The sequence below is a fragment of the Styela clava genome, chromosome 12 (assembly GCF_964204865.1).
Source record: "Styela clava chromosome 12, kaStyClav1.hap1.2, whole genome shotgun sequence".
Classification (NCBI taxonomy): Eukaryota; Metazoa; Chordata; class Ascidiacea; order Stolidobranchia; family Styelidae; genus Styela; species Styela clava.
Genome location: NC_135261.1, coordinates 6131387 through 6153852, shown reverse-complemented (window position 1 = coordinate 6153852; position 22466 = coordinate 6131387). Strand labels below are relative to the sequence as shown.

Below are 22466 nucleotides of genomic sequence, written 5' to 3'. Positions count from 1 at the left end.
ACTTGACATGTAGTTTGTAAACTCACAGCCAGCAATGGGATTCAGGTGTTCATGAACATGAACAAAAAAGCGCCTGCCCTTTGAATACTATGAATGCTTGTAGTCATACGAATGATTAATTGTTAATTAATATAATTATAGATCATTATATATTTTCAGCCTATAAATTAGGTGAAATAAAGTATAAGTGGAATGAAAATATTCTTGAATTCACTTCACAGATCCCCCTGATGCTCCAGAAGCACCAGAGCTCACCGATGTGACAAAAGCATCTATGACGGTGAACTGGGAAGAACCAAACAATGGTGGTGACACTATCATTGGATATTGGCTCGAGAAGAAAGACACAAAATCTACTAAGTGGTCTCGTGTAAATAGAGAAAGAATTCGTGGATTGTCATACGAGGTACAAAATTCAATTTGTATGACTGCACACAATTTTCCAGGAGGAAATTGTTCTATTTGTCAAGTTTTGAAAAAAAAAAAGATTTATTTTAGTTATTATGATTGCTTACCATTGATACATTGGTAAAGTATTCTGAAGTAAAAATTTGTACTTTATCTATTTCAAATTCGATCTGTATATATTGTCTCATCTGCTCTGAATCATCTTAGGAATATTGTCTAAAATTTTATTATGTTTTTAGGTTACTTCTGATATAGTAGAGGGTGTTGCATATCAGTTTCGTGTATGTGCTGAAAATGCTTGTGGTAAGGGCAAATTCAGTCCCCCAAGCGAGCCACAAGTTTGCGAGGATCCTGTTTCTAAGCCATCACCACCACAGCATGTGCGTGTTGAGGACACAACAGATGAATCTATACTTCTTGCTTGGGACGTTCCACAATCTGATGGTGGTGATTCAAAACTATCTTACATTGTTGAACAAAGACTTGAGGATGGCTCATGGAGTAGATGCAATGATAAGACATTATACGATCTATCATTCAACGTTGAGCACTTATCTAAAGGAAGAATGTATTCATTGCGTATCAAAGCTTGCAACAGAGCTGGTGAAAGCATTCCAGTTGAGTTACCTGAAACACCAGCTCGTGAGAAGACAAGTGAGTACAACAGAAGCTCATTTATTCAATGCTGATGATTAAGTCTCCTTGAATAGAAAATTTAATAAGTCAAAAGCTCAAGTAAATTTCAATAATAAAGTATGTTTGACAGCAATTTAGTTTTTCTCTCTAAACCTAATTTTTATATTTTAGTTGCGCCAACTGTTGACATCGATGAGCCAGCGGTCAATGGAATCACAGTAGCCGCAGGAAAAACATTTGATATACCTGCCATAGTCACTGGACGTCCATATCCTGAAATATCATGGAGCAAGGACATGGGGCTAGAACTTTCTGATAGAGCGTTTATAAAGAAGACCAAAGATGGTAGGTTCACTTTAATTCAACTGTACACTCTGTGAATACCGATAAATGTTCTATGAACTGAATAGGTAATGTTATTTCACCTATTCAGGTATTATTGTAGCATTGATCAAATTCAAATCTTGCACATTCATGCATTGTGGTGCTGAAATGTATATTTACCATGTTGAATTTGTATTTTGTTCTTCAGGTTCTTTGGTATCAGTAAAAAAATGCAAACGATCAGACTGGGGAGAATACAAAGTAACGGCAAAGAATTCATCGGGATCTAAATTTGCAACTTGCACTGTCATTGTACATGATGTTCCAGGGGAAGTTGTGGTGAGTATATTTAACTTTTGGACAAATAAATATATCACCTACAACTTATTAGGCAGGATTAATTCAACTCAAACTTTTTTTTGAAACCTCAGGAACTAAAGACTGGAGCTGTTAACAAATCATCAATTGCTTTAAAATGGAGATCACCATTAGATGATGGTGGACGTCCCGTTAAAAAATATCATGTTGAGAAGCGCGATATGTCAATGAAAGCATGGCGTAGTGTTGGATCCACAGATAAGGTAAATTTGAACATGTTTGTAAAAGATAGATTGACCATTGTAACATTTGCAAATTTTGCAAATATATTTGAACCTGTTTTATTTATTAACTATTACAGTTCAATCTTGATGTGACCGAGGTATTAGAAGGAGCAACTTACGCATTCAGAGTTTGTGCTGAAAATGTGATGGGAAAAGGACCATGGACTGAATGTCCATCCGTTCTATGCCAAGATCCCATTGGTAATTTTCATTTTATAATTAGAAATATGTTTGGCTTAAATTTGCTTGGAATTTATTGACATTTTGGATCGATTATAACAAGAATTATCATTGAGTATCTTTTTCATTTATAGATGTCCCTGGAAGACCTGAAAGTCTTCGAATTGTGGACAAGAAGGACACTTCTATTGAACTCAGATGGGCTCCACCACGAACTGATGGTGGAAGAAAAATCACTGGATATCTCGTTGAATACCAGTCCGAAGACACTGAAGAATGGATTCAATGCAACACGTAGGAATCTATTTTACTAATTGTCGTTTTACTGTGTTGATTGATGTTGCATTTTGTGTATAAACTTATTTCACTATTTGTAGAACTCCAATGGAATCCATGAAATACATTGTGGAAGGGTTGACCACTGGAACAAAATACCTGATACAAGTTAAAGCAGTTAATAGTGTAGGACAAAGCCAGCCTGCTGTTACCCCGTTGACTGAAGCTAAAGAGCCAGATGGTAAATTTAATTTGTTATTGAAGAGGGCTTTTAATATCTCTATTATGCAATAATATATTCAATATCTCCTAAATGGGGATACATATGGTCTTTCTTAAAACTACTATTAATATATATTCAAATTGATTTTGTTTACAGCTGCTCCTGAGATCTCACTTCAAGTTGGAATCAAGGGGATGCTGCAAGTACGTGCTGGGGAGAACATGCTTTTGCCAGCAACTGTCTATGGAGTCCCAGCTCCTGGAGTAAAATGGACTAAAGATGACGTTTCTCTTGAAGAAAGTGAAAGAATACAATTTACACGTAAAGGTAGGCTCTTAGTCAACAAATTGAATACAAAAATTATATAAATCAGACGAGTTCCATGATTCATTTTTATTTCCCTTTTAATAGATAAAGAAGCTTCTCTTCTCATTCCCAATTGTAATCGTGATGACAGAGGCATGTTTTATGTTACTGCTTCTAATTTACTTGGAAGTAAAACTGCAAAGATTGATGTTGATGTATTGGGTAAGCATCTTTGTTAAAATGTGCAATGCAAAAAAGATTTGTATTATTGTTATATTGAAGTTGTACAAGGAACTTTATTGATTTCTCAACTCAGTTGTTTGAAAACTTCAACAGACATGCACTTCTTTCTTATACAGATACTCCCTCCGCTCCATTGAATGTGCGAACTGACAAAGTCACTGCAGATAACCTTATTGTACTCTGGGATACACCCATAGACAATGGTGGTGCCGATATTCTCAACTACATTGTAGAAAGATGTGAAGGAACTAGTAATAACTGGGTTCCACTCACAAATTCTGTTCTGGACACAAAGTATAGGTAGGTTTTTGTGGTCTTGCATCTGAAGTTGATTACGATAAGTCTATAAAATGAATTTCCTTGAATAAACTTTATTGTATTATCTGTTATTTGCTTCATTCACATAAATTGTTCGAATTTTCCAGAGTTTCAAAGCTAAATACTGGATCTGGATACAAATTCCGCATTGCAGCAGAGAATAAATTTGGAGTTGGTCAATATGGTGACTCTGAAACTGTTATCGCAAAGAATCCATATGGTAAGTCCACAACTTGTTCTACATGCTTAGGGTGTATATGTTCTTTGTCAAAACCATGATTGAATGTTGGAGAAAGTAGGTTCAAATCTGAATTCATTTCAATGCATTTCAGTGCATTTTTCAATGCATTGCTTCTAGTTTTCTCTAGGTAGAGTGATTTCAATTACCTCTAGTTAATAATTGAACTAGAGCTGCAATGAGTTATGGTTGAAAAGCTATGCATTTTCATACTATCTTAATGTTATATGAGAAACAAATTTTGTAAATACTCAACTTTTTATTTTAGATCTTCCAGGACCACCATTTAGACCAGAAGTGTCTGAAATTACAAAATCGTCAATGGTTGTGACATGGAAAGCACCAACAAGTGATGGTGGTGCAGTAATTGAGAATTATTGGCTTGAAATGAAGGATAATGAAACTGGAAAGTGGAAAAAGGTTACAAGATCTCCAATTTCAAAACCATTGACTGGGGACTGCACATACAAGGTAATTTTGCAGTTTATCAAGTATATTCTGTATTTGTGTTGTATGCCGTTCAAAAGTCTGCCCTATGTTTAATCACCCATTGAGTATGTCTCTCGTATTCTTTTAGGTAACACAGCTTAAATCTGGACTAGAATACAAGTTCCGTGCAAGTGCTGTTAATAAGGCAGGTGTTGGACCACACAGTGAAGACTCTGAACCTGTGGTTGCAGAGGATCCTGTCTTTCCACCAAGTCAACCAAGCATTCCAGATATTACTGACATTACTGCAACAACAGTTTCATTGAAGTGGACGAAACCCAAACATGATGGTGGTTCTCCTATATTGGGATACATTGTTGAAGCTCTTGATGAGGTATGTATATTTAGTTGAATACCAAATTAACAAAGCAAAATTATCCTTTTTCATTCATCCATGTATATGATTTGATATCTCTTCTGCTTTCAAGTGTTTTCTTTTATCTGTTGTGTTCATGAATGCAATACTTTCTAAACAATATTTGATTCTTTTCAGGTTTCTTTAGAGTGGAAGAAAGTAGAGTTCGAAGATCAAGAACTTATCGTAAAAACTGAAGTCACTGTTCCAAATCTGCGAACTGGATTTAAATATCAATTCAGAGTATCCGCAGTTAATAAAGCTGGAAAAAGTCCACCTTCTTCTGCTTCTAGAGATGTTGATGTGAAAGATCAAATTGGTATGAACTAAGCCCAGAAATATTCATCAAATATTTATTGTTTTTGAGGTATTTAAAAAAGAGTATACACTTATTCAAATTAAAACTTTTAAAATTAGCATTTAGAGTAATGTAGTGATATGTCTACAAATATATTTTGTGTATACAGAGGCTCCAGTAATTACTCTTGAAGTTGGAACCCAGAACGTTTTGGAAGTAAAGGCTGGAACAACTTGTAGAATCACAGCATTTGTAAAAGCCAGACCAGCTCCTGAGGTGAATTTAAATAAATTTTTCACATAATCATATAATTTTATTTTGTTATAAGTTTTGTCTGACGAAGTTAGATCTAATGAAAGCTTGATAATATACTTGCGATGTCGTCGAAAGAAATTATGCTATTCCTAATTTTATTTTGTTAAATATTCCTGCCAATATTAATTATATATATTAAAAAAATTACAATCGAGTAACTATAGTCAATCTAAAAAAAAATTAACAGTTAAATACTAACTCATTATTGCAGATGAAATGGGAAAAAGATGAGAAGCAACCAATTACAGAAACCTGTCTTGTTGAAAACACAGAAACACAGTCGACTTTATCCATTCCTAAATGCGGTAGAGACCACAGTGGAAAATACACAATCATATGTAAAAATCCCGGTGGAACTAAATCTGCTTTTTGCAAAGTCATTGTCAAAGGTACTAATGTTTTGTATTCCTACTTACAACTTTTATGAACTGAACAGTGATTCTAACTGTAAAAATAATTTTCAGATACTCCTGGACCACCAGAAGAACTTACAGTATCACATGTGACTAAAAGATCAGCAAGACTGAATTGGAAGCCACCCACCAACGATGGTGGCTCGAAAATTCAGAAATATATTATTGAAAAACGCAGTGCAGATGGACGCGCATGGATCAAGGTCAGTAAAATATATCACTTTTTATAATTGTTTTTGAAATCGAGTTTTAAGTGTGTTCCAGAACAATAAACTTAATTACGCTATGATATCTAATTGAAATACATGATCCATCTAAACTTTTTTGTTATACCAGGTCGATGCTTCCATGTCTGGAACTCAATGTACACTCAGTGAGCTTATTGAAGGACAACGATTCTTTTTCCGAGTTAGTGCTTTGAATGCAATCGGTGAAGGACCACCTGTAGAGACGAAAGAATCAACTCTTATCAGAGATCCAGTTTCACCACCGGATCCGCCAGCCCACCTCAGAGTTACTGGAGCAAGTGCCACAAGTGTGTCATTGCAATGGAATGTTCCTCAATCTTTTGGAAACTTGCCATTGAAAACATACATCATCGAGAGACTCACACAAGAGGAGGTAGATGGCAAAATGGTGGACAAGTGGATAAGGTTCGTATACCTACGCAAAATTTTTGTGAGCTTTTAACTTGACGTACTTTTCTTTAAAATGTACAATTTGTTGCAGATGTAACAAAGAAGATGTTATGCAAACAACACACATCGTTACTGGACTTGCCGATAAAGACACTCCAACATTCAGAGTCATTGCAGCAAATGAAGCTGGAACTAGCAGGCCTTCTAATACGGTCGGACCAATCCAATGCAAAGATGAAATAGGTAAGGAATCTGGATCATTGGTTATATTTTTCACTGTAATTTGGGATTTAGCTGTAATTAATGACTCGTACATTCATAATGATTCTTATTCTATATTTGTTTAAACTTCTTTAGTGTTTCCAACTGTTGATGCCGTGGAATTCAAAGAACTTGAAGTTGGTTCAACTATTGATTTGTTTGCCAAATACAAAGGTAAACCTACGCCTGAAATCACATGGATCTTGAATGAACAGAAACTTGAACCTACAGACAGGTAAGAATGATCTCATGATTAGAAATCTTTTAAAGAATTTGAACTCCAGTTATTTGTACATTGGCGTTATGAGAATTCAATAAAATGATTTTATCAAAACAAAGCAAAATCCATAAAAATCGGGTGACACTCATTTTAATACGGACTTAGTTAAATAAGTACCATACTTACAATATTTCTACAGACTGTCGGTCCACACATCTGATGCAACATCCAATCTGATAATCACAAATGCTACTCGAGAGGACTGTGGTGTCTACCAAGTTATTGCAAAGAATGAAGCCGGACAGGCATCAAAGAACATCAAAGTCAATATTCTTGGTAAGAGATTTCAAACATCTCTTAAAACTAATTCTTATTAAATGTTCAGAAATTATACATACTTTTGATATGTATTTTGATACAGTAAAACAAACAGTAATTTAGCCTAATTGCAATAAAACAAGAAATCTTTTTGTGTATGTCAGGCCTTAGTCAGGAATAAATATATTGATTTGATATGAATTCACTTTGAACCTCTGTTACAGGTAAACCAGGTGTTCCAGAGGAGCCTTTTGAATTCACTTCTGTTTCTTCCACTGGCCTAACTCTGTCCTGGAATACTCCTAAAGATGACGGTGGTAGCAGGATCAGTCACTACACAGTTGAAAGATGTGAAGTTGGACGTGATTATTGGCACACTCTGGGAGACTTCAAAGATCTACGTCATGCAGATACCGGACTTAAGAAAGGAAAGAAATACACATACAGAATCAGGTTTGTATTTGTTTTGTGGGATTAAAAATTTTTAGTAAAAATTTCACATGACACATTTCAATATTGTGTTATGCAATAAACATCTTGAGGGGATAGCAATATTCAACTTTTATATAAATCAAAGTGCTTGTTTTTAGTTTATTGTACATATTTTCTAGAGCTGTGAATAGCCTTGGAAAGTCTAATTGGGTTGAAACGGACATCGTTGAAGCTAAAGACCCATATGATCTTCCTGGAATTCCTGAAAATGTTGAAGTATCTGGAGTTAGCAAAGACGCCATGACTCTTTCATGGGAAGAACCAGAGAATGATGGTGGTGCTATGATTTCTGGATATGCTTTGGAAAAGAAATCCAGAATTAATCGAAAATGGAGCAAAGTCACAGATGAACAGGTTACAGGAACCCAATACCGAATCCGTGGGTTGACTGAGGGACAAGAATACACTTTCAGAGTTGCCGCAGTCAATGCTGCAGGTCAGGGTGAATTTAGTGAGCCAACTGAGCCAACGATCGCAAGGGTGCCAATTGGTAAGTATATATCCAATAACTAGTTTTTAAGTGTAAATTTGTGTAAATTTACAATAATATTGAACCTTCAATGATTGTCTAATTTTTTATGTTCAGCACCACCTGGCATCCCAGTGCCTGTTGTAAATGATATGAGCAAAACTACAGTGTCTCTGAGTTGGACCCCTCCTGTTACTGATGGTGGATCTAAGATTAAGGGTTATATCGTGGAAACCCAAGAAGAAGGTATTGTATATTACTTAATATATTTATTATTTGTATAGTATATTGACTGTTTATGGAAACTGAAACGTTGGATTTTTTATATAGTTTTTTAAACATTCGTTTGCCTTAGATGATTTGGTCATCACTAAATAAGTTGTTGATAATGTGGCTGTCATGAATATAATTTTCATCTTTAGGTCAAGAAGAATGGACAAAAGTATCTCCATATGAAGTCCGCACAACTGAATTTATAGTTGACAATTTGAAAGAAGGTGGAAAGTATAAATTTAGAGTTACAGCGGTTAATGCTGCTGGACCAGGACAACCAGGAGAAGTACCCGGTGTTATAACTGTAAAAGAAAAGACTGGTAAATTTTGAGTCGATAAAACAATTTCTGGACAAATAGTGTTCTTTGTGATTAACTAAAACTTCTTTACATTTAGAATCTCCTGAAATTGACTTTGATGCTTCTGTTAAAGACCAGATTATAGTTCGCGCTGGAGGCGTCATTCGTATATACGCTTACATCAAAGGAAGACCAGAACCTGACATTGAATGGGAAAAAGATGGTAATATACCTACTCCATCACATTATAATGCATTTGTTAACCAATCATAAATGCATAATTACATAACTAAGTTGAAATTTGGCAATATTCTTATATTATTTACACTCCAGGTGAACTTGTACCTGCTGAAGCAAGCATTGAGCAATCTGCAATCAGTAATACATTAGTAATCAAAGATTGCAACAGAGGACATTCAGGCAATTACACGATCATTGCGAAGAATCCAGCTGGGGAAAAGAGATTTGATGTTAATGTCCTTGTGCAGGATGTTCCTGGACCTTGTACCGACTTCCAATGTACCAATGCAACCAGAGATACAGTCTCTCTTTCTTGGTCGCCCCCTGAAGATGAAGGTGGTTGTGCGATTACTAACTATGTACTTGAAAAAAGAGAATCTTCAAGAAAATCATGGACAAGAGTATCAATGACACTGACAAGGACATCGGCTGTTGTACAGGTTGCTATACATTCTAATATTGCATTGACAATTAGAATAAGCTGATAGTAATGATTGTCTAAAATCACTAATTCTCTACTTGTCTAAAATCACTAATTCTCTACTGTTTCATAGGACTTGATTGAAGGCGAATCTTACTTCTTTCGTGTATCAGCTGAAAATATGTTGGGAGTTGGACCAGGTGTAGAAAATAAAGAGGCACTTGTTGTAAAAGCTCCAGTCAGTAAGTATCGCAAAGATCTGATTATCTAGCATTAAATCCCTGAAAATATGAATAAATTAGTAACTCTATAGTAGGTGGTGCTAATATGTCAGTACATTTATAATTTTGCTCCTCTAAACTGAACTTTGTGTTTTTTACGCTTTGTAATGCTTGCGCAGAACCATGTCGTTTAAAAATATCGAAATTTTGCTTTAGCTGTTCCAAGTCGTCCAGATGATCTCAAAATCACTGATGCCAGAAAAGATACAGTCAGTTTGAAATGGAAGGCTCCTAAATCTGATGGTGGATTACCAGTCACTGAATACATCATTGAGAAACGACAAGTTGGAAAAGAAGAATATGTTCCAGCTACAGAGGAAGTTGTTTCTGAAACTTTCCATGTTGTAAAAGGATTCAAAGAAGGAGATCACTTTGAATTCAGAGTTCTCGCTAAAAATGAGATCGGCGTTGGTCCTCCATCGTTCCCAACTAAACCAGTTATCTGCAGAGACATTAACGGTAAGTACTAGTCAATGCAAGTCTCTCTCTGACGCCAAAGAAGTCATTAGGGTCATATTATAGAGAAATCAAAACTCTTGTAGAAGCCGTCCCAGAAACTTTTGGATATAACCATACCAAACTGTTCAGGGGAAACAAAACTTTAATTTTTTTTTCATTGTTTGTAATCGAAGAATTTATGAGTTCTATTTTTGTGGGTAACCCTGTATAATATAAATTTTGCCATCTACGAATAAACATTTAAATCTGAATGGTTTACAACCTATTAATCAGAGTAAAAAGTTGGGACATTTGGATTTTTATGTACATTCGCTCAATTCAATTGCTGACACATTTTTATTGTTTTATGTAGCTCAAGCTGTTTTTTTTCTTTAGAACCACCAACTCTGGATCTTCAAGGTCGGGATAAGATTGTGGTTAAAGTTGGTGATGAATATCGTGTAAATGTCAAATTTACTGGCAAACCTCAACCTACCATTACATGGGATAGAGATGGAACTGATGTTGCTACTGATGACAGGGTTAAGGTATATATACTTATTTAAATGTGCAGGCTTATGATATTTAACCCATTGGGTGTAAAAACTATCCATAATTACCATTTAATATTCAGATTAAAACCACTGAAACATCCAGCACACTTGAAGTATCCAAAGGAGATAGAACTGACACTGGATTGTATAAAATTACTGCAAGTAATACTGGCGGACAACGCGATACCAAAGTGTACATTGCAGTTGTTGGTAAGTATATTTTCTAATTGTGTAATACTACACAATATCAGATCAAATGCATCCTTCACTACAACTGAATTACAATCTCTTTTGTTTGTCAAATTAATTTTTTATTCTTTAATCAGATAAACCACAACCTCCTGAAGACCTCGAAGTGAAAGAAGTAACAAAAGAATATGTTATTCTGACCTGGAATGCTCCTAGCGATAATGGTGGAACTGAAATTCTGAACTACGTCATTGAAAGGAGAGGTAAACGACTAATTTTAAAACTATAGTTGATAGTTATTGAATCAAGCTAAAGCAGGCCATACCAGTCTATTTATTGTAGAATAAAGTGATTCTATATTTGTTTGTATTTTAGTACACCTTCATAATCTAGGAAAGCTGTGATTTTATATGAGCTGGTAATTAACGTGGTATTACTTCTATCTAACAGAAATCTCCAGAAATGTGTGGTACACTGTAAATGCCAGCACTCTTAAAACAGAAATGAAAGTTGGCAAACTTGCTGAAGGAAATGAATATATATTCAGAGTTATGGCTGAAAACGCTCAAGGACGCTCTGAGCCTGTTGAAACGCAGGGGGTTGTTGCAAAGGATCGATACCGTTAGTAGATGTTTACCATCCTAGTATTGTCAAGTTGAATGTAACTGGGGATCACCCTGAATTTAGCTGTATCTAAATCAACCAACAAATAAGAATGTTAATTCATTCACTGTATAATGTATATTTGAATGAAATGTATAATATATTGCTAAATATGCAGCTAAATTAAAGTTGTGTGTAAATAGTACTGTAGCTCTATTTTAATAGTTGATAAACTGAACTAGTGGAAATTTTCATCATTTTCTGAAGAAATTGCTTAAGTGTAGACTTCATATTGCATAATATTAACCTTGCTTCTTCGTTGAATTTTTAGGAGTGCCAGATGCCCCAGACTCCCTTGTTGTGAAAGAGATTTATAAAAACAATGCTCAATTAGAATGGAATGAACCATACGATGGTGGAAAAGAAATTTTCAATTACATTGTTGAACGACGTGAAACCAAGAGCACAAGATGGATGCGAGTTACCAAGGTTTGGATTGATATTTATTAGTATTACTGAGTTTTATAGTAAATGTGACTGCTGCCATTCTGCACAATTGAACATGAAGAATTGAATAAACTGTTTGTTTTCAGGATCTTATCAATGAAACTGCCTACAATGTTACTGGTTTATACAAAGGCAATGAATATGAATTCAGAGTTGCTGCTGAGAACAGTATGGGAATTGGTGCATATTCTCTTCCAACTAAACCTCTAACAGCTGAAGATCCTATCACACCACCTGATCCACCAATACTTCCTGCTATTACAACTATTACTAAAAACTCTGTCGCTGTGACTTGGTCAAAACCAAGGTTTGTACTTTCATACTTTCATGTATTTTCATGAGCATAAATATAAACAAAACCGATAAGAGAAGTTGTGTATCATATTTACACACTTTTTTTAGAAACGATGGAGGTTCTCCTGTAATAGGGTACATCGTTGAGACCCAGAGAGCAGGAACAGAAGCTTGGAAGATGTGGTGTACACAGGAAACATTAAAAGATACTTCATTTACTATTCCTGACCTGATAGAAAACAATGAGTACAGAGTCCGTGTTTCTGCTGTAAACAAAGCTGGTCAAAGTGAACCTGCTTATGTGAAAGGATCTGTTGTTGTACAAGAGAAGCTTGGTGAGACTTGTCAGTTTGTATGATCTAACAAGGGATGTCTTTGCTTATCTTAAATATGAAATACTAGATCAGTGGAAATTTAGTATTTTTCCATATGTGAATCAATGCCTCTTTTTTGAACAAAGCTTCCAACTGTTTAGAAATGCCAGAAATTGATCTTGATGCAAGCATTTCTCGTGATCAAACAGTCAAAGCAGGAACAACTGTAAATATCAAAGCAACTGTACGTGGAAATCCGTTCCCCACATTAACCTGGTCTCTCAATGATCAAGATTTGGACAAGGACCGTTGTGTGATTAAGGAAGATCAAAACACTGGTCTTGTTACCCTACAAATTGAAAAATCGGTAAGCGTATATTTTATCATTGAAGCAAATATCAATAATTGTGAATTCTCTTCCAGTCGTATCATAAAAATTACCGACTGTCTGGCAATATTCTAATGAAGTACCAGTTTTGTATGACATTCCTGTTTCTTTTTTTCCCTCACTCGTGTAACAAATAGTAGGTACATGAATCTGCTAGTAAAGAAAAACCCCTTGGATTCCTGGTATATACATACTTGAATCAATATGATCACATTGTATTTTTACAGGCAAGAACAGACAGTGGACGCTACACCTTAGTTGCTCAGAATCCAGCTGGACGTAAATCTTTATCAGTGATGATCAGTGTTTTGGATTCTCCAGCTCCACCATCACATATCAGGATCTCTGAAATTAGAAGCGATTCTTGTTACCTGAAATGGAAATCACCAAAAGACAATGGTGGTGCTGTTGTTACCAACTATAAGTGAGATTAATAATATTTTAACATGTTGAATTTGATATTTACATTCAATAAGTTGAGAGAGGTAAAGTTACTCCAGAGTAACAAAACTCGTCGTTCTTGAATTTGACGTAGTTGTTACCAAAATTTGCTACTTAGCCCATCATTTTTTTGGAATTCCTTAGTCCTTTGGAAGTCCTTAACCTAGTATCAATTTTTTAGAGTGGAAAAATCAAGCAAAGAAACTAAAGCGTGGAAACCAGTGTCTCTGTCGACACAAAAGACTAGTCTGTTGATTAACTATCTGACTGAAGGTCGAACGTACAAATTCAGGTATGTGCATTAAAAATTGGTTCTATTTTTCTTTCATTCAAATATTTTCACCAATCTACTTTTAAGGATAATCATGACATTGATTATAATGGTGCAACTCATATTTTTAGAATTGCTGCTGAGAATCAGTTTGGCTGCAGTGATTGGGCAATGTCGGAAGAAATTCTTGCCAGAAATCCAATCAAGGCTCCTGGTCCACCAAAAGATCTCGAAATTGTTGATGTGGACAAGAATTCATTAACAGTGGCTTGGTCTAAACCTGACAGAGATGGAGGATGCCCAGTAGCCGGTAAACATTTAGTCTTTAGAGAATTCCATTTTAAAAATTGTCCCGTTGCTAACAACATAAAGTTACAATATCAACTTGTGTTTTGGTTTTTGAATGAGATTGTTGTTAAATTCAAACATTGCTTTTCCACGGTGAATTGAAATTGCCTGATGAACTGCAGAATCTACTGAATAACATCATGGGTATAACACTAATAAATTATCCTTGCATCATTTTGAAATTCATCTTCATTTTCAGAATACATCGTGGACTATTGCATTATGGGTATTGAGTCTGAAATAGATATGCTGAGGAAATCAGGTGTTCAAGTTCCTGTTATTGATGAAAACTGGATTCATTTTGACAACATTAGCGAAACGAAATGTGTTATTCCAGGTACTTTAGATTTTCTTTATAATTGTTCATAAAGTTTTTTCATTGAATCGTATCATTGTAATGTTGCATTTTTCATTGCACTAAAAATAGATGTGTGAGATTTTTCCAAAAAATGTTCATTTTCTGATTTAGATTTGAAAGAAGGAACTCTCTACAAAGTTCGTGTTCGTGCAGTAAACGAAGCTGGAGAAAGCAGACCCGATCATACTTCTGTTCTTGCACCAAAGCAAAAACTTGTTCTCCCAACTGTAGAATTGGATTTGAAAGCACAAGACGGACTTTCAGGTAAGATAACTTCGCGAAAGTCTTGTTTTTACTGGGCATTAATTTCGCAAAATACTCATGTTTAAGAATGTTACAGATATTGATGTTGAAACTAAGATAATTTTCGTCATTGGTATAACTATCTATAAATATATGTGATCTTGTTGTATACTGCATATAGTAGAACTGATGCTATTTTTTCTGAAAACATTATAATTTGTGATTACTAATATTTTAGTACGTGCTGGTACTACTGTTCGCATATCTGCTAAATTTTCTGGAGTGCCGAAGCCTGAAGTCAAGTGGAGTAAAGTTGATGGTACAATACTTGAAGCAAGTGATACACTCAGCATTGATACTGACGATAGTTCCACTGTCTTAACAATGAAAAATGTTCAAAGATCAGATTCAGGAGATTTCACAATTTCTGTACAGAATGAAGCTGGTATCAAAGCTGCATCTGCTCATGTCAATGTGCTAGGTAAAATGTTTTCCGATAGAGCGAAACAATAAAATATAAGGATATATAAACGAGAATTTTTACAGTTTAAATATATAACATTCAAATAAGTTCTTTGTGAAATATTCAAGGGTAATAATAGTATGTATAATGATATACCTAAGTATTGAAAATAATATGGAAAATTATGATAAATTAATATTTTACCAACCAATTCGTAATCGAGATTATAGATATTAGATTAAAGTTCATTTCTTACTTTTGCGATATTGAGCTCGCCTCTAACGTGTATAGTGTCAGGACGAATTACTGATTTTATTTATAAACATTGAAACGTAGACCGTCCATCACCACCTATTGGACCTCTCAATATTGTTGAAATGACTCCTGAATATGCGGTCATATCATGGCGTGAACCGAAGGATGATGGTGGATCTCCAATAACAAGCTATGTTGTTGAGAAGAAAGATACATCTAAACAGGTAATGTTAGCATCATTCACTCTTCCGAAAAACTTGAAAAATGACATTCAATTGGTAAATTTTGTGAGTATGTGCTTTGATATGACAAGTCGTAAGGTATTCTTTCATTCAAGTAATAATAACATTTCATTTGATTTCAGACATGGGGTATTGTGAGCTCGAAAGGCACAAGGACAAAGTGCAAAGTACCAAGACTTATTTCAGGGAAAGAATATTTATTCAGAGTAAAAGCTGAGAATAAATATGGTGTCAGCGATGAACTAGAATCAGCTCCTGAAGTTGCAAAACATTCATTCGGTAAGTAGCAACTACTTCTGTTTTTGTAATTGTAAGTTTCTGTTTCTAAGAATATTACTATTTTACCTAGGAACATATAGCTGTAAAGGTACCAGATTACTTGAATATGCATGCATCTGTGGCAATAGAACGCCTATGAACACAGAGGAAATTGACCCGTGCCTGTTGTATATATATATGAGTGTTGAGTATGACACATAGCACATAAAATATCAATGTTTGACTAACAAATTTCAATGACAATTTTCAGATGTTCCAGCTGCACCTGCTGCACCAACAATAACTGAAGTATCTGAAACAGCATGTTCTGTCCATTGGCAGTCTCCTGAATCGGATGGAGGAAACCCAGTGACTGGGTGAGATAAATTTATACTAATGATATTATGATACTAATTCTGGGGTTTGAGGAGAATCGAAATATGTAGTTCTAAATTTTTTTCTCTTATAGATTTTATGTTGAACGCCTGGACAAGCAAACTGAAAAATGGTCAAAGATTTCTCATGAACCTTTGTCAGGATACAGTGTCCGGGTTAAAGGACTGATAGAAAAACGTCTTTACGCATTCCGTGTGTATGCTGAGAATGAAGCTGGAATTAGTCAACCTTCCCTTGAATCTGAGATCATTAAGGCTTCACGTCCAATGAGTAAGTACCAGAATTTGCCCTGACATCTTCTATCTTTTCGTTTGAATAAACTTTTAATGAACTTATTACAGCCATCCCTGGACCACCTATCAATCCCACTGTTGTCGATTTTGACAAATCATCTGCTGTTCTGAAATGGCAGAAACCATTGAAGGATGGTGGAAGCTCAATCCTTGGATATTTCGTTGAATGCCAAATTCAAGAAGGCGACAAGCCAGTGTGGCAGGCAATCAATAAGAAAGTTGTTGCTGCATGCCAATACACAGCAAAGAAACTTGTGGAAGGCAAAGAATACAGGTACAATTGCATAGTTTGATATAGTTCTTCAATAACTTTGTGAACAATTTTTAAAAAAGTTACTTGTAAATGAAACATAAGATTAAAATCTCATTACTTTTATTATAACTTAATGTTCACAAATATTTTAGATTCAGAGTCAGTGCACTGAATGAAGTTGGTGAAGGAGAATCAAAAGAAGTTGATGGAACATTTGTGATCAAAGACCAAATTGAAGAACCTGTTATTGAACTTGATGCTGCAATGTCTGGTCGTATCAAATTCCGTGCTGGACAAACTATCAAGTTATTTGCTCGTGTCAGTGGAAAACCAGAGCCAACAGTTGAATGGATGTTTGGTGATAAGACCATTGATGACAAAAGAACTCAAATCGAAAAGTAAGATCTGATGTTTTATAAAAAATTAAACAACAAAATATTATTCATTTTATGCCCTTTTATGTTTTTATAATTTGATTTAAAAATTTGAAATGGAAGAAAGGAAATGTACGGCTTTATACTATATCTTGTGTTTTAATCATGAGACTCTTGTTCTCAGGACTGATACTGGATATACTCTTACAATGAAAAATGCACAACGTTCTGATACCGGATCTTATATAATAAAGGCATCAAATGAAGCCGGTGAGAAGCAAGCCATGCTTGACATCAATGTTGTTGGTGAGTTAAAACTATTTTTATTGAATAAATATTTTTAGGGTTATATTTTCCATTATATTAAAACATTTGATGTTGTATTCTTTTTATGGAAGTAGATGTTTTTCTATTTAACGCAATCTTTTTCTTTGAACCTTCAGATAAACCTGGTCAATGCAAAAATCTTACTGTCAGTTATGTGACTAAAAATTCATGCATTGTCAAGTGGGATTATCCGGATGATGATGGTGGTGCAGATATCACCGGTTTCACTCTAGAATTGAAGGAACCTTCATCTGCTGGATTAATGTCTTTGGGATGGACAATCATATCTTCAGAAGGTTTGTATAATGTTGATTTAAAAAAATTCCAGTTTATCATGTATTTGTATATATGGGAAATTCTGAACAATTTTGGTGTATTTTTCAAGTATTCTTCATTTTTAGGCACAAAGAAGATGATAAAGGTTTCCCTGCTAGAAAATCACCAATATATGTTCAGAGTGTCTGCTGAAAACAAGTGTGGGGTGGGAGAGCCCCTGGAATATGAGAAAGCTATCATTGCTACTGATCCAATTCAAGTAAGTTGTTTCATTCTAGTTGAAATTGATAGAAAAATTGACGTAATTACATAGTAGGAAAAGTAAGCAATAAATAATGTGTTTGCCTTCTTTACAGGTACCACAACCCCCACGCAATGCGAAAATTGTTTCAACTACTCAAAATGCTGTCTCTTTGACTTGGAACAAACCAGAATGGGATGGTGGAAGTCCAGTTATTTCTTATCAAATTGATGCAACAAAACGTGGAACTGAAGAACCTTTAGAATTTGATACCAAATCGGATGAATGTTCTTTCACGTAACATTTGAACATTTCTAATCATTTTATAGAAAAATAGCTGATATAATCCATTCAGAAAAACATCTATACAATATCTGCTCAAAATCGTTACTAGAAAAAAAAAATGTTCTGTATCGTTAAAATTCAATCAATAATATTGACTTTGGGGAGAATTCAGTTTATTAGCTTGAGTATTTGAATTTTGCTTGAAATTTAGAAAAGTAATGTAATTTGTATTACAGTGTTTCTGACTTTGAGGAAAATGCTCAATACCGATTCGAAGTAATGGCAATTAACAAGCAAGGTATGAGTGAACCATGTGTCATTCAAGACTATGTAACAGTTCGTGAAGATACGGAAGCTCCGAAGGTTGAGATCACAACTTCGCAAGTCAAAGGAACTATCATTGTCAGAGCTTCGACTGATATCATTATTGCGGCAAAGGTAAATTGGAAACATCTTTTATTCAGTTTCCTTAATTTTTTGACTGCTCCCATACTCATAATATTGGCTAATATTTTTATCAAGGTTACTGGACGTCCAACTCCAGAGTCTAAATGGACTCTCGATGGAAATGACTTATTCAAGGTAGCCAGATCAAGTATAAAGTCTGGCGAAGACTTTTCTAAAATTACGATCAAAAATGCAACAAGAAAAGATGCTGGAACCTATGTTCTTACTGCAGAAAACAAATGTGGAAAAGCTAAGACATCAGTTAAAGTAAACGTTATTGGTGAGCTAATAATCTTCATTGTAACTGTACTCTAGGAAACAGCAAATGCAAACAGAACAGGGTAAAGCATAATTTAATGTTATCAATAGTAAAAGTACTATTTTCCATCTAGAATTGTTCTGTCTATTTTCACAGACAAGCCAGGACCTTGCACTGGACCTCTCAACATCATTTCAGTTCAGAAGGATAAATGCACAGTATCATGGGCAGCACCTGAAGATAATGGCGGGTGCGAAATCACCAACTACTTGCTTGAGAAATGCGAGACCAGTAAAATGGTAATACCAATTCTCTATAATACGGTATATTTTATTAATTGCTAGATTTGTACATGCTACAATTAATTACCCTTTTCTTTTAGATTTGGTCGGTTGTTTCATCGTCTGTTACAGCTTGTGCATTTCAAGTACCAAGGCTTGTTGAAGGAAATGAATATATATTCAGAGTGAAAGCTGAGAACAAAATGGGTGTTGGACCAGCTATTGAATCTGTCCCTGTTGTAGCAAAGAGTCCATATGGTATGTTTGAAAATATTTATTCAACATAAATAGACTATTGCTGCTGGCACTGCTGTATTACAATTACTGATTGCATACTTGAATATTCATTTGGTGAATATTCATTAACCTATCTAACAACTTCGAATATATATTATTTGATGAATTTTAGACATGCTGACAAGAAGACACGCTTGGGAATAGTTCTAATAATAACAAAATTTTGCATTCCATAAATTGTATTTGTCACTGAAGTATGCAGTCGAGTTCACAACATATTTTTAATTACCAATTCTATTTAGACAAACCTGGTGCACCAAATAAACCAGAAATTACCAAAGTTGGGAAAGATAATGCCATGGTTACATGGTCTGCACCTGACAATGATGGTGGTCGTGAAATATCTGGTTATTATGTGGAAAAACGTGAGAAGAGAGGTGTACGTTGGTCACCTTGCAATACCAAGGCAACTATGGACAGGAGGTATAGATTTTTCTTTTTTTCTTCAAGGATTATTATATTTTCCGGCTGTTTTACATGAACATATACTTTACTAGACTGAATGTTACTGGACTTCTCGAAGGATATGAATATCAGTTCAGAGTCAAAGCTGAAAACGAGATTGGAATTGGAGAACCGAGCGAACCATCCAAACCAGTTATTGCTAAGGAGCTTGTTGAAGTACCTGGGCCTCCTTCCAATCCTAAAGTTGTCGATACAACCAGGTTTGTTATTTTAACTTGGTCGAAAAAAATATGGTTGTGCAATGATTTTTCAGTTTAAATGAATTCTAATCATACATCCACTCCTTTATTTATCCTTACCAACTTTTCAGATCATCTGTTACTGTAAAATGGGGAGCTCCTGCTTTTGATGGTGGGTCAAAGATCATGGGTTACATTCTTGAATCCAGTGTCGAAGGCGAAGATGATTGGTCTAAGAGCAATGTTGGTGTAGGTCCCATGCAATCAACTGAATTTACTGTTCCTGGATTAAGGGCTGAAAAATCATACGTATTCAGAGTAGCTGCTATCAATGCTGTGGGCACTGGAGCCTATGCTTTTGTAAGTCAAGTATATATGTGACTAGGAAGTGTGATTAGTAAGAAACTAAGCAAATCTTTACATGAATTCTTATTGGTAATTTTCTACTTTTGAATATTGTCATGTTCCACTAATTTTAAATCTCAACTTTGTACCAGGTTCCTGGATCTGTTCAACCCAAAGAAATCTTGGAAGAACCTGATATTGATCTTGATGCAGAAATGAGAAAGAATATTGAACTTAAAGCAGGACTCACTCTCAGATTATTTGCTACAATTTCTGGTCGACCAGCACCGGAGATTACATGGACAAAACAGGTTGGTGTTTAATGTGAAAATTCAAGCTTCTTGCTCGCATGTAGTATATGGTTTGTATTCAAACCTTAACACTTTCACCTATGCCTGGATTTGAAGAATTCTTTTTTTGTAGGGCTTGCCTTTGACAAGGAGAGCTGAAGTCGACACCAAAGATTACATGACGACTGTCATTGTACCAGACACTAGCAGAGAAGATTCCGGAAAATATACTTTGACTTTGAGCAATGCCAAAGGAACTAAATCTATCAATATCAACGTGAAAATTCTAGGTAAGTCAAGATCCATTTAACTGTCCTCTTTTAATAATGATGTTGAATAGATTGGTAAAATACGCTATTTATGTTATGAGGCATTATAATGTCAAATATCATGTTAAAAAAAAAGATTTATTGGTGTGGTTGGATGATAGGAAAGTTTTATACTTTACACATTTATAAATTTGTGATTTTTTATTTTAGATTCTCCTGGACCAGTCTCAAACATAATCATCAAAGACATAACTTCAACTTCAGCGCAAGTATCATGGACTCCACCTGACAATGATGGTGGTTCTGAAGTTTACAATTACATTGTTGAGAAACGTGAAGCGGACAAAAAGACCTGGTCGACTGCCACAACTACTTGTTCAAAAACTGCCTTCAGGTACTATATTATAATATATTTGGTAGCTGGGGAATATATATTTATAGTATCAGGGTGGGTTAGCAGACTATCCAGTAGTGTAAAAATGTCTATCACCAATGTTCAACGTCATTTGAAGACCGTATAATAAAATTTATAAATTGAGAGTAACGAAAACTTGGGATTCCTTGTGATTGGCATTTGTATTTCAATATCTATTTTTACTATGTGACTAGCTAAATTATAATATGAATTCATTTTTAGAGTTCCTAAGCTTATTGAAGGTAAAGACTACTACTTCAGAGTATTGGCTGAAAACAACTATGGTATTGGAGTTCCTGCTGAAACTACAAAACCAGTCAGAGCAAGGGATCCAATAAGTAAGATTTACTTCTTCATGTATACTATAGTATATCTATACTTCAGTAAGTACAAATCCTATATTTCAACAGAAAATTTTATTTGTTTTCATTCCTTTCGAGTATATTTTAATATGATGTCATTGGTTTCAAAATTGCCTTTAAAATAAATCTGATATTCAAATAACTCTTCGTATTATTTTACAGCTGAACCCGGACCCGTTAACAGACTTCGTGTCACTGATATTGGAAAATCCTCAGTTTCTCTGACTTGGGTGAAACCAGATCAAACCGGAGGTGGACGAATTACAGGATATCTTGTTGAATACTTGGTAAGCATATAAATAGTTGATGTCACGATAAGTACACTACTTTTACAAAGCCTTTCAGAGAAAGGTAAATATTTACTCTTGATACATGAATAAACCTTGATGTAATGTGCTTCCAGGGCGAAGGAAAGACTCAGTGGTCGCTTTTCCGCACTGTTGTGGAAACGGAAGTAACAGTTGTTCAACTTGTGACTGGAAACAAATATCAATTCCGTGTCAAAGCTAGAAATGAGGAACTTGAAGGTCCTGCACGTGAAACTGAAATTTTGGAGGTGAAAGAACCTGCAGGTATGACAATATTGTTTCAGTCAGGAATAATTAATTTGCCAAAAACGTCAAAATTTAACTATAGTTGGTAAGTCCCATCTCATTTCAATCAGAATTATTACAGTATGTCTTGTTATGTCTCAATAACCAGGATGTCGT

The 22466-nt window shown here is 34.9% G+C and overlaps 2 protein-coding genes across 2 annotated transcripts in view; one reads left to right on the top strand and one right to left on the bottom strand.

The window, feature by feature from the left end:
- The window catches only part of LOC120329268 (mitogen-activated protein kinase kinase kinase kinase 3-like), a 362445-nt gene that overhangs the window by 29563 nt on the left and 310416 nt on the right, over positions 1-22466 (bottom strand). The window lies entirely within an intron of this gene.
- LOC120330499 (titin-like) overlaps positions 1-22466 on the top strand; it is a 281688-nt gene that overhangs the window by 183252 nt on the left and 75970 nt on the right. The window contains exons 189-255 of the mRNA XM_078118750.1: positions 222-406; positions 648-1062; positions 1216-1389; positions 1577-1707; positions 1800-1949; positions 2048-2171; positions 2285-2444; positions 2528-2667; positions 2806-2976; positions 3061-3177; positions 3315-3498; positions 3624-3736; positions 4023-4225; positions 4332-4577; positions 4737-4917; positions 5066-5172; positions 5423-5600; positions 5676-5827; positions 5961-6277; positions 6354-6505; positions 6620-6758; positions 6943-7079; positions 7286-7514; positions 7673-8043; positions 8140-8268; positions 8445-8615; positions 8692-8817; positions 8928-9274; positions 9389-9497; positions 9693-9995; positions 10371-10522; positions 10609-10738; positions 10855-10980; positions 11168-11338; positions 11652-11809; positions 11914-12134; positions 12230-12456; positions 12597-12802; positions 13051-13247; positions 13446-13556; positions 13667-13845; positions 14083-14220; positions 14353-14505; positions 14723-14965; positions 15284-15426; positions 15567-15723; positions 15974-16079; positions 16172-16368; positions 16440-16665; positions 16797-17042; positions 17203-17324; positions 17462-17641; positions 17747-17880; positions 17978-18159; positions 18384-18585; positions 18670-18874; positions 19010-19152; positions 19236-19392; positions 19674-19854; positions 19929-20096; positions 20207-20435; positions 20573-20731; positions 20844-21000; positions 21190-21373; positions 21617-21732; positions 21919-22043; positions 22160-22328. Of these exons, the coding sequence (XP_077974876.1) occupies positions 222-406; positions 648-1062; positions 1216-1389; positions 1577-1707; positions 1800-1949; positions 2048-2171; positions 2285-2444; positions 2528-2667; positions 2806-2976; positions 3061-3177; positions 3315-3498; positions 3624-3736; positions 4023-4225; positions 4332-4577; positions 4737-4917; positions 5066-5172; positions 5423-5600; positions 5676-5827; positions 5961-6277; positions 6354-6505; positions 6620-6758; positions 6943-7079; positions 7286-7514; positions 7673-8043; positions 8140-8268; positions 8445-8615; positions 8692-8817; positions 8928-9274; positions 9389-9497; positions 9693-9995; positions 10371-10522; positions 10609-10738; positions 10855-10980; positions 11168-11338; positions 11652-11809; positions 11914-12134; positions 12230-12456; positions 12597-12802; positions 13051-13247; positions 13446-13556; positions 13667-13845; positions 14083-14220; positions 14353-14505; positions 14723-14965; positions 15284-15426; positions 15567-15723; positions 15974-16079; positions 16172-16368; positions 16440-16665; positions 16797-17042; positions 17203-17324; positions 17462-17641; positions 17747-17880; positions 17978-18159; positions 18384-18585; positions 18670-18874; positions 19010-19152; positions 19236-19392; positions 19674-19854; positions 19929-20096; positions 20207-20435; positions 20573-20731; positions 20844-21000; positions 21190-21373; positions 21617-21732; positions 21919-22043; positions 22160-22328 (11961 nt within the window). The remainder of the gene's footprint in view (positions 1-221; positions 407-647; positions 1063-1215; positions 1390-1576; positions 1708-1799; positions 1950-2047; positions 2172-2284; positions 2445-2527; positions 2668-2805; positions 2977-3060; positions 3178-3314; positions 3499-3623; positions 3737-4022; positions 4226-4331; positions 4578-4736; positions 4918-5065; positions 5173-5422; positions 5601-5675; positions 5828-5960; positions 6278-6353; positions 6506-6619; positions 6759-6942; positions 7080-7285; positions 7515-7672; positions 8044-8139; positions 8269-8444; positions 8616-8691; positions 8818-8927; positions 9275-9388; positions 9498-9692; positions 9996-10370; positions 10523-10608; positions 10739-10854; positions 10981-11167; positions 11339-11651; positions 11810-11913; positions 12135-12229; positions 12457-12596; positions 12803-13050; positions 13248-13445; positions 13557-13666; positions 13846-14082; positions 14221-14352; positions 14506-14722; positions 14966-15283; positions 15427-15566; positions 15724-15973; positions 16080-16171; positions 16369-16439; positions 16666-16796; positions 17043-17202; positions 17325-17461; positions 17642-17746; positions 17881-17977; positions 18160-18383; positions 18586-18669; positions 18875-19009; positions 19153-19235; positions 19393-19673; positions 19855-19928; positions 20097-20206; positions 20436-20572; positions 20732-20843; positions 21001-21189; positions 21374-21616; positions 21733-21918; positions 22044-22159; positions 22329-22466) is intronic.